This window comes from Henckelia pumila, chromosome 1, assembly GCF_033568475.1.
Source record: "Henckelia pumila isolate YLH828 chromosome 1, ASM3356847v2, whole genome shotgun sequence".
Taxonomy (NCBI): domain Eukaryota; kingdom Viridiplantae; phylum Streptophyta; class Magnoliopsida; order Lamiales; family Gesneriaceae; genus Henckelia; species Henckelia pumila.
The window spans coordinates 142,157,471-142,175,168 of record NC_133120.1 but is presented as its reverse complement, the minus strand read 5'-3'; the positions used below and the strand labels follow the sequence as shown (position 1 = coordinate 142,175,168).

The 17,698-nt window shown below is 36.2% G+C and overlaps 2 protein-coding genes across 2 annotated transcripts; one reads left to right on the top strand and one right to left on the bottom strand.

The window, feature by feature from the left end:
• Nucleotides 1–7,609: 7,609 nt before the first annotated feature.
• Nucleotides 7,610–11,026, top strand: LOC140874686 (protein PMR5-like). Its single transcript, XM_073278043.1, has 5 exons — nt 7,610–8,006; nt 8,400–8,574; nt 9,141–9,322; nt 9,723–9,881; nt 10,493–11,026. The coding sequence occupies exons 1-5, from the start codon at nt 7,678–7,680 to the stop codon at nt 10,836–10,838; spliced, it is 1,191 nt and encodes a 396-aa protein (XP_073134144.1). The 5' UTR covers nt 7,610–7,677; the 3' UTR covers nt 10,839–11,026.
• A 2,069-nt stretch (nt 11,027–13,095) lies between these two features.
• Nucleotides 13,096–14,088, bottom strand: LOC140874135 (uncharacterized). Its single transcript, XM_073277416.1, has one exon. It carries the CDS (start codon nt 14,086–14,088, stop codon nt 13,096–13,098), a length of 993 nt encoding a protein of 330 aa, XP_073133517.1.
• Nucleotides 14,089–17,698: the final 3,610 nt, after the last annotated feature.

Below are 17,698 nucleotides of genomic sequence, written 5' to 3'. Positions count from 1 at the left end.
ATTGCACTCGTTCTAATGAGAAAGTGTAGGTGCCTTAAGCCTGAGTTAAAATCAGAATTAGAAAACAAATATTTTATGTATCGTTGCTAGAAGACTTTAATGTTATATGTGGATACTGACATTAAACTTACTTTTTGGGTTTTATTGATTAACGAGTACTCAAAATTTAAGACTTGCAAGTGTTCTATATTTGGGGTGTACTTGTAAATGGATATGTTGGCTTAATTTTGCGACTTATGGTATAGGTTCAACTCGAGGACATTGAATTATTTATTGAAGACTAATATGGGGTTAAGATAAGATTGTATAGAAATACTATGATTCCAAAATGAAAATCGATTTAAAGGTAAATAACTAAGTGTGCGAACATTAATTAAGTCGATTTATTCGGGTACTAATTGCTGATTTTCCCAGATGCAATGGATTCAAGAAGCGATACCTTCGAGATTAGAATTTTCTAGTACTTAAAGATATTAAGTAGACGAGCATCTTATGAAAAATTATAGTTGAGACCTTGAAGAATATCGTGAAACTATGATATAATAGGTTTGAACTTATAACGTCACAAAACTCGAGAACGCTACTAACATACATTATTAAAATTTTAGGAAAATTTTTTGCGGAAATAAAATTTTTTATTTAAAATAGTTAAATTGTGCACCGACAATTTTAATGAAAAGATTCAAAACAACAAACCAACATTTGAACATAATAAAACTTGTTTTCCTTCCTCTAAAATAAAAGCATTATGCACAATAAAAGTGTTCTTAATACATAGAGCTCATGCATCTCCTGTCGGCCCGACCGCTTGCTCCTCTTCAAGCCCGACTCCATACTCATCAATAAAATCATAAAGAGTCCCGTATTGCCACCACAAAAGCATATACAAGATCAAAATATTTTCATGAATCATCAACATCATAACTTCATCATACATCTCATAACTTCGTCATTTCATGCTCGTAAAACTTTCATGATGTATCATACTTCATAAAATTTCATAGCTTTAAATGTAAACATAGGTTTCGTGAGGAAAGGTAACATATATATGCATTACAAACTACATCGATCCACATGAGTCATTCCTCTCGTCTCAGACATTCAAATTTGAAACTTTTTACAATAGAACATCTTAAAAAAACTTAAAATAGCTTATAAGGTCATAACTTGAATTTTGAACTTCAAATGCAAAAACCAACATTTTTGGACTAAAATAATTGCGCTCGGGCAGAAAGAAATTTTCGTCCAAGCGCAGACACATGGCACGGGGGCACCCTGCACAGGCTCCCCTGCGTTGCCCCGGGCGTTGGGACGCCCTACTGTGCGCAGGCAGCAGCGCAAGGTGCGAGCCTCGATTTCCATTGCTCTTTTCTAGTATTTTTTGATCCCAAATCAAATCTACTCACTCACCCATTGAAACCTATGATTAAACACCTGAAAAATTTAATAATTTCTATACATAACAATCCAACTTTCAAAAGTTTGGTTCAAAACATCCATATACACCATACACACTCCCAAAAACTTGAATTTTCACATATATATTCATAAATCTCAATAAACTTTAACCAAAGACATCAGGAACGCATCACGCTTCACGATTCTAGATCATACTCATGAAAGCTTCGTAAATCATGCATCAAAAAACATATATGCATATAGAGTTCATATCAAAATACTTATAATCTTGAACGGTGGTTTAAAAACGTTAAAAAACTTGCTTGATCTTCGTGGGTTGGATTTTAACCTGTTCCTTGGGTCGGTCCTAGCCTCGAACGAACGAGATCGATCACAAATCTACCTTGGTGCAGTGCGTGAATGTGAGAAGGTCTGGGAGAGGGAGAGAGAGTATGCGATCAGTTTTGAGAAAGTTGAGTGATTTAGATGCTTACTCTGCTTGTGACTAATGGGCTTGAAAGCCGGCCCATTAGACCTTAAGCCTCAACTTTTAAATTTTCTCCACTCGCCTAAAAATAAAAATCGCACCATGTTGCGTAATTTCTTGCTTGCAAGTGCACGATTGTGAAGGTTTAATAAAAGATGAATAAAGTATCGTTCCCACGAGGAGTATGCTTGAAAATTATATTAGTGCTTGTAATTAAAATAGACTAAATTTTATCTAGAAAATTAAATAAGAGAATTTTGTTGTTCAAACTTAAATAATATAAAAAAACTAATAAGCAAATCACACACTGAGATAAATATCATTGACAAAAAAATATCTAGAGGATTTCATTTCACTTAGTTTCAACAACAACTACTTATAATTAATTTATGTTCATGAATTTCGTTAATTTAATAGAACATAACACTTCAGTGTTTCTATTTTCGTCTTCCGAGCAACAAATACAATGTATCAGTTAAAATTTTATTCCTATATCTCTATTAAAAATCTAGTCTTAATGATATGTGCTAAACAAGGTTCTTACATAAGCTCTGTTAAAGTTATACACTCTCTCGAGCTATATAAACATTAACAGCGTATTTTATAATGGTCTTATTCAAAATCCTCTCTCCCAAGCACCGATTTCAAATAAATATGACATTCAAATTATTGATCAAGTAATTGAAAGACAATCAGTTCTAGAAAACACAATTAAATTAAAAGAATTGAATCCAATAAATTAAAGAGTTGTAGAAGTCGTGTAGTGACCCAACATGGAATCACCTACTAACTGGAAACTAATAGCATGCATTAAACTTAATAAAGCAAAATACTTAACAGAGTAAAACGTGCGGAAACATAATCCATAAATTATGTATCAGCTTAGTAAAATATATTCAGGCTTATTACTGTAGTGATACAACCATATCGAAAACTTAAAAGTAAACATTATACAGCTATATCGAATCCTGCTGTATAATAAACTCCTCAAGGCTCCTACTCCCTAGTCCTGCCTTGAACTACATAAACATGAGCGCTAACGGCCAATACATAAACATGAGTAAACATATGTATATAGTGCATGCAACATGATGACTGGTAAAGGGTCATCTGAAAAGTCATGCTCAGTACCGGCGCCACATGAGTGCTGCCACCGCACGGATCAACCTCTGGGTGCAACCATGCACACTCGTCAAGTACACCAGAGTAATAAGAAATAAATGTTCCCGCCGTCGCGGTACTCTCAGTGACAGACTATCGAGTATAGAGCTGAGCGGCTCTATAATCAGGTATAACAAGATATAGGCTCAACGTGTATATGCACATGACATATGAATATAGAAAGCGGTAAATCATATATCATGCCATATAATAATGCCAAATAAATGCAACATATAAACATGTATACTCGCTGGCAATCTCAGTCAATGTGTACGTACCTCTAAGCTAGTTCAAGTATAGTAGGATCCTAGTTTCCAAGCCTATATTCAGAAGTTCATCGTATCACTACACAAGTTCTATAAGCCTTAACTAAGCTAATAAGTACTCCCAAAACTTAAATAGATTCCCGAACCATACCTTCGTCCGTCGATAGCCCTTTGAAGTCGCTAGTCCCGAATGATTATAACCACTCCTTGGTTATTCCAAAACCTCTATTATAATCGATAGGGCCCTCAATTGTATAACTCACACTATATAACTGAAGAATAAAACTCGGAAATTCGTAATCAGAAATGAATCTGAAGGCCCCTATTTATAGGAAAATTTTCGGACGAGTTTGGGCCCTCCGAACTGGGGTTCGGATCGTCCGATCCAACTCAATGCATGCATGCAAGCCACGTCGGGTTTGGATCGTCCGAACTTCCCTTCATCCGACACTTGTCAAAATCCATGGCTGAGTAATCCTTCTTGCATGGCATGAGGGAGTTCGGGCCGTCCGATCCCTAATTCGGATCGTCCGAACTTGCCTTAACTCCGAAGTCAACAAGCCATCTTCGGAGCCCCCGAGTTGCTGAGTTCGGGCCGTCCGAAGTCCTCTTCGGATCGTCCGAACTGGATCAGAAAATGAAAATCCAATTCTTGATTCTAAAGTCTGATTAAGCCCCGGAATAGGTTAATTTCCAACCCTTAATCATGTTTAACTTATTATTATCTTAAAATGGAATCTGGGTTACTACAAGTCGTCTCTACTAAGCTACATCATCCTCTAGACATAAATCTTTAGTTCATGATCAAAATATTGAAAAAACGAATCATGTTCCTCAAACTAAACATCAATTCAGAATTTAAAACTTAAGTAAAGAATAACAAATACGAAGACGCTGTCCCGTGTCCATCTTGCCCGATCTTCTTCCTTGTTCCAGCTTGTTCTTCAAGTTTTGTGCATATTTTTCCACCTTCAAAGCATCTCTCAATCCTTCGTTTTTGTGCTGTGATTTCTCTCTAATTCGTGCTGCTCCTCCCCCTCTTTATTGCTCTTCAAGTTCCCTTTTATACATGCTCAAAGTCCCGTAAATCAATGCCCAAAATTCCCCAACTTCAGATTTGCAACTTGATTTTTTTCCTTTCTCGTGCAGTAGCGCTACTGCTCTTGTTTTTAGCACTATAGCGCTTCTTGTTCGAACCACCAGCGCAACAGCTCTTCTTTTCTTGTGATTCTGATCTTCTTTCATGCATAACCAGCGCAGCAGCACTTTTTCATAGCACAGTATCTCTTCACTCTCGTACAACCAACGTTGTTGCTCTTCTTTCTAGCGTTCCTGCTCTACTATTTCATGTGTCAAGCGCGCGACATTCATATCTCAAGTTCTAATCGTCGGATCGAGCTGAAATTTTGACAGAAGCTTTAAAAATCTTAAAATTCATTCTGAACGGTGGAGATTGAATTTGGATCTCTCTAGCATCTCCGATAAATTTTATAAACTTTCGGCTTTGTTATTCCTTCTTCCACCTCTTCTCGACACTTAACTTCCAATCCTTGCATATCACAAAAACAACAAACAATTACGCATAAACCCGCTCGATTCATCTCAAAATTCAAGTTAAAACACATGAAAATTAAGTGCATAAAATGCAATTATCACACCAACATAAACATAAATAAACATGAAATATTTTTCTTATCTCGTTCGAAGGCTAGTCTCGTCCATCGGTCCAAAATTAAGTCCAACCTGAAAACATTACACTAGATGCAAACATTAAACATCAGGCATAACATAACATCATATAAATTAAACATACCAATTAAATATCATGCATAAAATCTTATAAATCACATAAATCATTTAAAATTTTCATGATCGAGCTATTGGAATTTTGAACCTTACAACTCTACCTTGACTCTCGTCGTCTCTACTAGCCATCTGAAAAAAATAGTGCACATCAAAAACCCAAAGTGCCTTGCTAAGTCCCAAAATACCAAGCATGGTCTTATACTATAAATGTAGTTACTCGATCCGGATCACCTACTAATTAAATTATTAAGCATGCAATTAAATAAAGTACTAAAATAGTAATTAAACAGCGAAAATGAAATGAGTTTACAACCCAAACCAGAAGTATTCAACCGATGACTAAATCCCAAAATAGAAATAGTGTTATACAACCAAATCGAAATCAGTATCAAAACCTACTGAAACAATCCTGCAGAAAGAAGCACAACACTGCAGCCACTGGTCCAATATCAACCTTACCTCGAACCACTAGCCTCGCCCAACCTGAGCCCTGTCTCGTCGAATGGGATGTCCAAGTAAACACAATAACAAGGATGTGAGCGAACTATGCTCAGAACCCAAGCACGAGTATACAGACCTACTATGATGAATACAAATGACGAGGGGTACTGTTCAAATCTAAATTCCATCTCAGTCTAGGCGCCAATGAGTGTATAGTACCATATGGGATCTACTCCGCTGGGTACATCCACACACTCGCAGAGAATCACCGTAGCATCAGTCTCCATCATCATGGCATTTCCCGGTATATAACAAGAACGAAGGGCTAAGCGGCCCTACTCGAATGGTTATCTCAAAGGAGATTTGGCTCAACCTGATTATGCACATGATGCATAATACATAAAGCAGTAAAACATGGATCATGACACATAAAATACAACATATAAGCATGCATACTCGCTGACAATCTCAGTCAATACTTACGTACCTCACTAAGGCATTCTTAGCAATACTAGTCTAGGGTCCAAGCCTACAAGCCAGAAATTATCATATCACTAAAGCTGATCTAAAAGACTTAACTAAGCTAATAGATACTCTCTATTAATACTATGGATCTCGGACAATACCTGTGTTCGTCGTCAGTCCTTCTCTATCGAAGGCACAAAATCGTGGACACCACTCCGCAGTTCCTTCGGAGGCGCTTCGCTACTTCCCGAACCCGATTATAAGGCTAAAAACACCCCAGAGAACTCAAGACAAGAGAGTGAAAAGATGCGAATAAGCGAGAAATATGATTCTCGGATGGATTATTTATAGGCGACGATCGAAAGCTCCGATCTCTGCATGCATGCCACGTTCCAAACTGCCCTGATCGGAAGCTCCGATCTCCACTTCGAAAGCTCTGATGTCATGCATGCGATTGCATGTCCAAATGCTGGTGACACACCACTTAGTGCGCTTGGCCTAACCTTCGAAAGCTCCAATCTCCCGTTCGGTGGTTCCGTTTTGACCCTCTGCTTTCGAAATGCTTAGCTTCTGGTTCGGTGCTTTCGAACCTAGTTCATAGGGTTCGAACTCTTCGGTGGTTCCGAAGAGAAACTCTACAATTTCGATCCAATTAAACATCTGACTAATTAAGATTACGGTTCCTTAGTCATGTTTTACTATTTAATCTTGTAAAACAGGGTACAAGTTACTACAGGTGTTGTCCCGAGTGATAAGGAATAATGGTGTACACCATAAACACGGACTTATGCACTCGATGAATAATAACAACTTGGAAAGTTATAGGGAGGGTTTTTTTAATGAACTCATCAAATGAGCACCCATCTTGTATGCTTGAACATCTATATTCCTTACCAATGAAACTTGTTACAAAACATCGCAGATGCTAGTCTCAATCTTAAGCGACCTTTATCCTTCTTTTAGGCGGCTTAATTGACAAGGAACTTGTTTTGATATACAGTAACTCAAATATGTGTTTCATGCTTGTCATTAGTTGTACAACCTCATATTTATATTATTATAATATATTCAATATCTTTATCTAGGCAGTTTGTACGAGTATACATATAAAAAAATGTCATAATAAATATAAAATGTAAATTATATTTCAATAACGTCTGTTTATTACACAGAGTCAATAAATCTCTAACCAACAGGGACATCTACAATAACATTTATGTGGGACTTACACGATTCAAGAGCTATCACTATATTTATGTATTGTTTGAGAGAGCTTTTAGGAATCAATTCTAAGTTTTTCCTTCACAAATTTTCAATAGAATTTGAGAGTTCTTCTAGGAGGCACTTCTAAACTTTTGTGAAAGAAAAGTTGATAAATACTTTCTTGAATCTCTTCCAAACATTATGTTAAAATACCCCAAACTAATTTTATGATTAAACGAGATGCAACCATCTCAAATAAGTAATTTTAAATTTATTGTCATCGAGATAATTTTTGTATAGAAACATTTATCTAAGTAAAACTTTATAAACCAATCATTATCAAAATTCAGTTGATAAATTATAGCTATGAGAGTTAGTTTAATCCAGGGTTTACTAAAACCCTAGTGTTGTATTGTCCAAAGATCGCATTTGAAAACTTTTCTTTCTTCCATGCCTATTCCTCCATTTTCATTTCACTTCACAGTTTTATGGCTTCTGCTGCTACAGTTTTCTGCCAATTACATCACAGTTTCATCAATTGTGATAGCTCGTTTAAGGAATCGCCACCCGCAAAATCAAAGGATTCATCCGAACCAAAGCAGCAACTGTGCATTGTTCGTGGGCAGCTGGGTTCGCCACGAAGACGACAGCTCTTATCCCATTTATGATTATTCTTCATGCTCTGTGATAGATCCTCGATTCAATTGCCAAAAGTATGGTAGAACAGATACTGATTACCTCAAGTACCGATGGCAGCCCGTCAATTGTCAGCTCCCGAGGTGATTACTTGTACTGTTTTTAGCTTATTATTAATTTTTTTTAGCTAAATGCCGTTTTCAGCTTTGAAAGTGTGTTAGTTTATTGTTTTGTTTATTCCTTAACATTCAATTAAAATGGACCTTGCTCGTGCATTTGTTGAAATATGAAGATTCTGAAAATGTCAAGGATGATTAGCACATTTTACATCAGCTCGCACTTTTTTTGCTGTTAAAAGTATAAATTTGTTGATTAGTTAACGTCATAAATTCAAATTTTTGCAAATAGTGATATCTAAGATAATATTGGCAACACTATAGGGATTATTTCTGGGCTTTTGTTGGCTGTCACGACCACAGTGCACGTGTCTCCATTTGACAAGGGTGGATAAGCTCTTTTTAGATTATGTGCTGCAGGTTCGATGGAGTTGAATTTGTTACAAGATTGAGAGGAAAGAGCGTGATGTTTGTGGGTGATTCTATTGGACGTGACCAATGGGAGTCATTGATCTGCTTGGTATTAGCTGATTTGCCTCCATCATCTCCTAAAGAGAACATTGGAGGAGACCCTCTTTCCACCTTCAAACTCTTGGTAAGTACCCCTTCAACACTTTCTTTGCTATGCTGCTAAAAGACTATACCTTTGAGAGCTCTCATTATTATTGTATCGACATATTCATTCATGGACTGATATCTTATATTATATGGTCTTAGACCTTTTATGGCTGCATCGTGTTGTTGGTATGAGGGGTGATTGACAAAATAAATACCCTTGTCTGTTGTTTGATTGGCCTTATAGGGCAGGGCATCGATCTGAATTTGACAATCTATGTTTCTGGTATTATATTATCTCTTTCCTACACTAGTGATAGATTCATGAACATTTTTTCTATTCGTTGAATCCCTTATTCTGGCCCTAAGAATGAATATAAATCCTTTGACAAAATGGAGCTGCCATTTTAAATTCATTAACTGGAAAGGGGACGATAAAATCTGGCATGCAAACGTGTCTAAGGATAATTCGTCGATGATCAATCACTTATATTATCCTTGATTTATTTTCTGTCCAAAAGTAAATGCAGCCTTAAATAAATCAATTCTCATGTATTTATTTAAAGCACAATTTATTTGTTTGTGTTTGGAACGTGGGAAGAATAGGAATATGGTGTGACAATATCATATTACAAAGCATTATACTTGGTGGATATAGACATTAATGAGCAAGGTAAAAGAGTTTTGAAGTTGGATGATATAAGGGGTAATGCCAAAGCCTGGAACGGTGTGGATGTGCTCTGTTTCAATACTGGCCATTGGTGGACGCATACAGGAAATATTCAGGGGTAAAAATCTCTCATCAACTGCTTTTTTTAATATATATTTTTAGTTTAGTCTGCATTGAGAAAATCATTTTCTCATATCAAGTCTAATTGTTCCCTCTACTATAATTTTCGGATAGCAATGAACACTTCGCATCTTTCAAATAATCTTCACATAATATAGAATCATTCTGTACATTATATCAACTTTTTGTGGTTAATGTCCTGTTCTATTATTCATTATTATCACTCTCTCTTGAACCGTTGATGCAAGCTCACTACAAGTTCTCATAAAATGTTTAAGAGTAAAAGATTCTCAGTTGAAAATCCGAACAACTCAAGTCCTATAAGCACAATTTTTACACAGATAGGCAAGGGGTGGCTTGATTCCAAGCCGGCCCAGTAATAAAATGGTGAAATGCAGGTGGGATTACATGGAATTAGATGGGACACAATACAAAGATATGGATAGATTGGTGGCTCTGGAAAGAGGGCTCAGAACATGGGCCAAATGGATTGATTCCAATATTGACACCCCCAAGACCAGAGTATTCTTTCAAGGCATTTCACCCTCACATTACTAGTATGTTGCTTTTTCCTAAATGCTTTGTCATCTCTTTTACTAGTATTTATGTTATGTTGCTTGGCATGTCTTTCCCAAATTTGTTGATGGTTAAACAATTTAAATATCATGTTTCAAATGGTGCTACATTTAGATTGTGTTAGCATGAGCCGTTTATCTACACGTCTGTGCCATATTACAAAATATCATATTTTCGGAGTAATTACTTGGGCATTCTAAGTGAAATAGGGAGGAGAAGAGAAATCCTCTGCATTTAGTAAAAAAATACCATAAAACCTTATTTTAGTAAATTTGTAAAAAATATCTCAATATTATAATTTATAAATTATAATTTTATCAATATATAGGATGTATTATTTTTAGTGTCTTCCATGATTAATACTTAAAATTTTCTAAAAGTAATAATTTTGATTAAAAAATCTATGTAGGATAATCTTACGCGTAGACTGCTTTGAAAAAAATATTGCATTTATAAAATCATATGGGTACACGTATTTGTAATAACATCGATATCACTTTTACTTCTGTTACTCTTGACCACGTGTTTATCCACTGAATGAGATATCTTACATATATTTGCTAACATCGCGAATGAAATCTCAAATTCACAGCCCTAATGAGTGGAATTCGGGAACAATGTCACAACCAAGAAATTGCTACGGGGAGACAATGCCGATGACAAACAGTGACACTTCCTATCCTGAACCCTACCTCGATCAAGTGAAGGTAACAGATGAAGTACTTGATTCTATGAATAGACCTCCCTTTTTGCTCGACATAACAGCAATGTCATACATGAGGAAGGATGCTCACCCATCCGTTTACAGTGGAGAGTTGACCCCCGAGCAACGGTCGAATCTTGATCCTTCTGTTGCTGACTGTGACCATTGGTGTCTTCCTGGATTGCCTGATTCTTGGAACCAACTTTTCTACACCGCTTTGTTCTTCTCACAATAGCAACTCTAGTGTTGTTTTGCTAACTCAGTACATGTACTAGGATTCACTAAGCAGGCATGAGGAGCAATCAAAATTACTTATCAGGATACCACGAGTGGATCTACAAGTGGCATAGGGTCGGGACCCGTCTTGTAACCCTCTTACACAATTACTGTCACAAAAGAATCAAGAAACTTTTTTTATCTCGATACAACACCGACACATTTCGAAACCCGAATATTCGTGATTTTCGTTTAAAAAACAAAAAAAAAAAGTGTAATTATATTTTAAAAATTACCATTTAGAAACTTATATATTTAAAGAAAAAAAATATTTAACTTAAAATATATAATATTAAAATAGTTTGGATAATGTTTCAAGATTTTGTCAAGAAAAGAACATTATATTCTACATCGAATAATCATTAATAAAATATTTGGATACAAATAAGTAGATAAATTTTGTTAATGTTGGATCGTTTAGTGCGTGTTGGAGGTGGGGGGTCAACCAACAATGTTTATGTGTGGAAGGAGGTCGACTCACAGATTGAACAGAAGTAAAATAGCTCAACTAAAATAAAGATTAGACACAATATTTTTCTCGATATTAGGAGATTAAAGACTCCTTCGTCATCCCTTTTTTTTTTTTGGAAGAATTCACTAGAAGATTTGAGTATTACAAGTGATTTGCAAGACCCGATTCAGTTAGGATTTAACACTACCTCAACTGAAACTCCTAGTACTTAACTTTACAATATAATACACAGTCCTCGACTGGTTTACAAGTATAGACTTTACACATCGAAATCGTAGCACAATGTGATCCTAATTGATAAGATATATTACTTGAGTGAGTGTGCTATATCAGTTGTTGCAAACTTATGATCTTGAATGAGCGACTAAAAGCTTGAATGTAGTATAAGCTTAGAATGCGTAGAAAGTCGGAGAGCCTTCTTCAACTGATCTTCAAGCCTATTTATAGGCACTGATTTCAACAATCATAAATGGATACAAAACTATCTGTTCCTCTCAAAAAATATCCGTTGACTTGAGTTGTAAGAGACAATTTCTGATAAATAGTACAATTCTGTACACTAATATTGTTGAGGTGTCTACAGTGTACTATTGTCCTTTTGCTAAAAACCAATTTTGAAGCTTTTTGATAGTATGAGAATGTTTAGGAAATGAAAATGACATTCTTGAATGCACTTGATATGTGTCAGTCGTCCTTAACATAAGTTGAGATTAATTCAGTTGAGCAGTCTTGACTACTCGAAAGTGTCTTCCAGTTATGATTCAGTCAAGGTGCCTAATTCAGCCGCAATATCTAGTTGTCAAATATTCTGCTAGATTCCAGTCTTGAATTTCTTGAAACATTTAGTCATCTAGTCCCGTCGAATAAATTCAAATGCAGTATAAAGACTAGTTCACTAAGTTCTATTGACTTGTCCAGTTGAGTAACTCTAATTAATTTTCCAACTTCGTCATGTTGAGTTACTTAACTTAGTTTTTTTTTTAATTTTGCCTTTGATTTATTTGTTTAACCCTAAAATTCGATAATTGGTTTTTCAACAATTTCTTTCTTTTTGGTGTTTGACAATATTAAGCTTAAATTTTTTTAGAAAAAACAATTATTGTCTGGATGAATGGCTAGATTGAATTACTTTGCTTCCTTTTTTTTGACAAACATATCAATTAACTGTAGAGAGAATAAATTGATGCCGAACATCATAAAATCATAACTGATTGAATTGATAGAAAAACTGAGTGTACTCGAGATACAAGTGTAGATAAAATAAATAATAGTCTTCTATCTTCTATAGTAGTTGCGGTGAGAACTCTGGCCCCGATGGCCTGAACTAGATCTGCCTCTCACTGGATGGCCCTGATGGCTTGCTTTAGATTGATCAGTCAGCGGTGTGGGAGTAGCTGTAGCAACTAAGACTTTTTTTAACTAGATTGGAGCCTTTTTCAGTCCACTGTGCCTATAGTGAATCGTGTTCAATTAGAAATTTGGAAAGAGTATAATACCAAGCTCTTGGAGCATGTTGCAGTCCATATAGAGCTTTGTTTAAATGATATACATGGTATAAAAATTGGTGGTTAGCACATCCTGAAGGTTGTTCAACGAACACTTCCTCTCGTAGTTGCACGTTGAGGAATGCACTCTTCACATCCATTTGATATACTTTGAAATCTTTGTAAAAGGCATAGGCAAGAAACATACAGATTGCCTCCAGTCGTGCTACCGGGGCATAGGTTTCATCATAGTCAATTCCTTATTCTTGCCTAAATCCTTGGGCTACCAGTCGCGATTTGTTCCTCACGACTGTTCCATCTTCATTTAGTTTGTTTCTGTACACCCATCTTATACCTATAACATACTGATGATTTGGTCTTGGAACTAAGTCCCAGACATGGTTACGAGCAAATTGAGTTGGATCTTCTTGCATAGATTCTATCCAACTTGGATCAGTAAGAGATTCATCAATTTTCTTAGGTTCAACTTGAGATATGAAAGATGAATGCATAAAGAGATTGAGTACTTGTCCTCTGATCTTGACTGGATTAGAGGGGTTACCTATAACCAAGTCTTGTGGATGATTCATGTTCCATCTGTAGTCTAGATCATCAATGTTGACTTGTGGAATTGGATCAGTTGTTTTGACATGAGTTGCGTCAATCATGACTGGAATGGCATCAGTAGTGATGTCATCAGTTTCCTGTGCATCAACTGGTTGGACGACTGGATCAACATCATCAACTGGTTGATCCTCTACATTTGGTTCTATAGACTGAAGTGTCCTGTTTTGCATTTGGACATCATCTTTGCTGTCGTCTTCCAGAGTTATTTCTTGTAAGCGGGTGGTTAGTTGAGTTGCATCAGTCTTCATGTCATTCGAGGCTATTTGATCAAAAACAACTTGCACAGATTCTTGCACATTTAGAATTCTTTTATTAAATACTCGATAAGCTTTACTAATGGAAGAATAACCCTGAAAGATACCCTCGTCTAACTTTGCATCAAATATAGTCAGATGAATTTTATCGTTATTGTGAATGTAGCACTTGCAACTAAACATCTTGAAATAGGATACCATAGGCCGCTTGCCATTACAGGTCTCATATGGTGTCTTTCCAAGTTTCTTATTAATCATCGACCTGTTCTGAGTGTAACATGTCTTGTTCACTGCTTCATCCCAAAAATGTTGAGACACCCCAAAATCAGCCAACATGGTTCTCGTAGCCTCCTTTAGAGTTCTATTCTTCATTTCTGCAACATCATTTTGCTGAGATGTTCTTTTATAATAATATTTTTGCAATCTAATATTAGATTGTTGAAATAAGTTTTGGTGTTTGACAAAACACGAAGATATATTCAAGAATTCAAGACAAAGAAGTTTAAGTTTAAACAGTCCAATATAAAGCTCAAGACCAGTTGAAGAAACCAGTTTATATGACCACTCCAAAAATCAAGACTACTGGAGAAATTAATACCGGTACATAAGACCAACTACTCAACAAGAATATATTGACCGACTGCTCAAACAAGTTACAAAAAGAGGAAAATTCAAATATAAGAGACGTTGAAAGGTTCAGATATCTCTATTAAAAGATGTGCAACTTCATTTAAAGCTCTCATAAAGGCATGATGAAGATCTTGAGACAATGAAGACAAAGCATTAAAAGAATATCAAGTCGAGCGTTGCACGACGCACATATATATGAGGAATGGAGATATGAATAAAAAAAAGGAAAAGACAGAAGATACAGACTGATACACAAGATACAAGCTATCAAAAGAATTCTTCGAGAACTCTAAAGAAAACCATCTTGTTTTCTCATCTCGCCCACTCATATTGATATATCAGATCTCTAAGGATCATCAAGGGCCAAAAATCAACTCTCAACTACCTAACTATTTACAAGGAGTTGATCCATTGGTTGAATCTAATGATTCATTCATTATTGTATTTAGATTGTTAGGACGAGGTGTTTTAACTTAGTTGTATGCTAGGAGTTTTGATCTAAGCAAAGGTAAGTCTTACGATTGGAGTGAGTTGTACACAAGATGTTGTATAAGCCAAAGTCTTTAAGTGGATCATTTCCATGAGGAAGAAGGAATGACGTAGGAGCAGTTAAAGTCTACGAACATCCATAAACACATCTTTGTTATTTACATACCAGTTCAGCTATCATATACTTGTTCAATCTGTTAGTTGGTCTGTTTTCGCACATATTGTGACGCCAAAAAATTCTTAATTTAATTTTTATGCCTAAATTAGTCTTTAATATTTATTATTTTAATCATTTTAATATTCTTTGATTAATTAGCTAAATATTATATTTTTCCGCGCATTAGAATTTATTATTTTTAATTTTTTTGCGAAAAGTACCATTTTAATTTCCGCACTAGTAAAATCAAATTTAATATTTTAAATTAGGATTTTAATCTTGTATTTTTTTATTTTGTACAATTTAAATTGTAGTCCTAATTTCTTTCTTGGTTTGGCATTTTTTTTAGTGTATAGCATTTTTCTCCTAAATTTCTTAACACTTCCATTTTTTTTCTAGGGTTACCTAATCTAGCACTTGGACTCAAGATTTAAATCCTAGCCACACACAAAACTCACACCACATGCTATACACACTCCACACACATTCATACAGCCGAGATTGCCCTGTTCTTCAAGGGAGGCATCGGCTTCTTCAAATCCTTCTTCACTAAGCCTTGAATCTTCATTTCTTCCCCGGCAAATCATTCTTGGGCAAGCTGGTCGTGATTCTTGAGCTCGATTCCAGCTTCCTCCAGCTCGAGCGGTTCAGTTCTATGGTTTCGATTTTTCGGTTCCGGGCTCTCATTTCTTTTGATTTTCTCTGGATAGGAAAGGATATGGCTTCTTTGCTTCACCTTGTAAACTATATTGTATTGTGTGTTGCATTTTGAAGTCTCGAAATTTTTTTTAGCATGTTCATGGCCCTGTTCGAAGCTATTCACTACATGACATGTTCGATTCTTTTTATTTTTTTTAGCGCAAGCTCTTGATGCGTTTCTTGCTCGAAAACTATGTTGTTTGTTGAGGATTTGAGGTGTATATGAACTCGGATTGTTAATGCATTGAAGTCTTGCTTCATCGAAAATTTCAAAAAAATCTCTATTATGCATTGTGTTTGAAAATTTTCAGAATTTCTTGCTAGCTGGGATCATGAATAGGTTGATGTTTTGCATTTCCTTGGTGTTTTCATGGATGCCTTGTTACATTCGAGATTTTCATAAAGTAAGGCTAGCATGGGGTTTGAATTTTTTTTTTCAGAAGTTCTGGACTTGTAGTTCGAAAAAAAATTGTTGTTGTCTTTGTGCCGATGTTCGTGATGCTGGGATGCTACCATGAGTGATATGTAGTTCACATGGTAGTATTAGGATGTGTGAAGAAGAATGTGAGTTGGGATTGGTGGAAATTCAAAATGTCTAAAGGGAGTTGGGGCTCGGTTATGAGGGTGCTCGAGGTCCTGCCTTTAAGATGGAAGTAAGGTGATTTAAGGTGAGTGTTAAGGGCTGGAAATGAGGGTAATTGCGGGTCTTGGTCCTAGGATTGGGAGGCTTGAAAGCTTGGGATATTTATAGCTAAGTTTTGGTTGAGTTTGGAATTAACTCATGAGCAGAATTTTTATGTGTTGGGGCTGTCCAGGAGCGTGCGATTAAAGCTGGGTTAAAAATGAAATTTCATTAGGGGCTCGGGTGTGGATTATTTTTCAGATGTCGGGGTTATGTCGGTTCAAGCGATAATTAAGTCGGTTAAGTTTTGGTTGAGTTTTAAATGTTTGGATGGATAGGTGCGTGCAGAATTTTGTGGAATAGGGGCTGCTGCCCGGAAATCCGATTTTCATAAAATGGTTGCTTGGGAAATAATATCCGAGGATGACTTCTTAAGTTAATTCTAAGTGTTAGGAAGTGGTGGTTTTGAGCGGAACTGTTTTTGAGTGAGAATTGAGCAAGTTATGAATTTTGCGGGCAAACTGTTCATTTTGTCTTTAAGCGCTACGTTATGGTTTAGTATTTTTCATCCTTTGGTTTGGCTCCTAAATCACCATCCCGATCATTCATGTGTGGGTCATATGCATGATTATTTAGTAATATTTACATTTACGTCATGTTTTCATATGCATGATAAGTCCATATTCAAGTATGAAAGGAAAATATTTTTAGGAACAAAGTAAGATTTTTTTTTTTTTAAAAAAAAAAAAAAAAGAAACACCGCCGGGAGCGGGGGGGGGGGGGGGGGGGGGGGTCAGGCAGACCCCTACCTGTATATAAACATAAAAAAGCAATACAAATAAAACCTAACGGAGGAGGGGGACTAGGCCAAGACCTCCCCAAAAGGCTATACAAAGGTAATAAGAACATCAGAACAGCTAGGGTATCGAAAATATACAACCAAAGCATCCCTAGGAAATAAGTATAAACAAATAACATCAAAGATAGCTAACTAAATCAACGTCAGCAGTCATCCTGAGCAGCAAAATCTAAAAGAGAGCCACAGCTCGGCCCAGCAAAATCAAAAACGGACACTGAGGCGCGAAGAGTGGCTGGTATCAGCCTGTGCAGTAAAACCTAGAGGAGATCCACAACTCCAGGCCAGCAAAATCAAATCCGACACTAAAGCGCGAAAAGAGGCTGGCACCATCCAGAGCTGAACAACAGATCAAAGCTATGCAAGAAATATGTCCAAAAGTCATGATCAGCTGGGAAGTCACTATACATAGGCCGCGAGGAAAAAGTGGAGCGACCGCAAACCAGCAGACCCAGAGCAAAAAAGCAGGAGAATGGCGAAGGAAACTCAAGCCATAACCTAACTCCCAAGAAGACTGGAAATCCAAAAA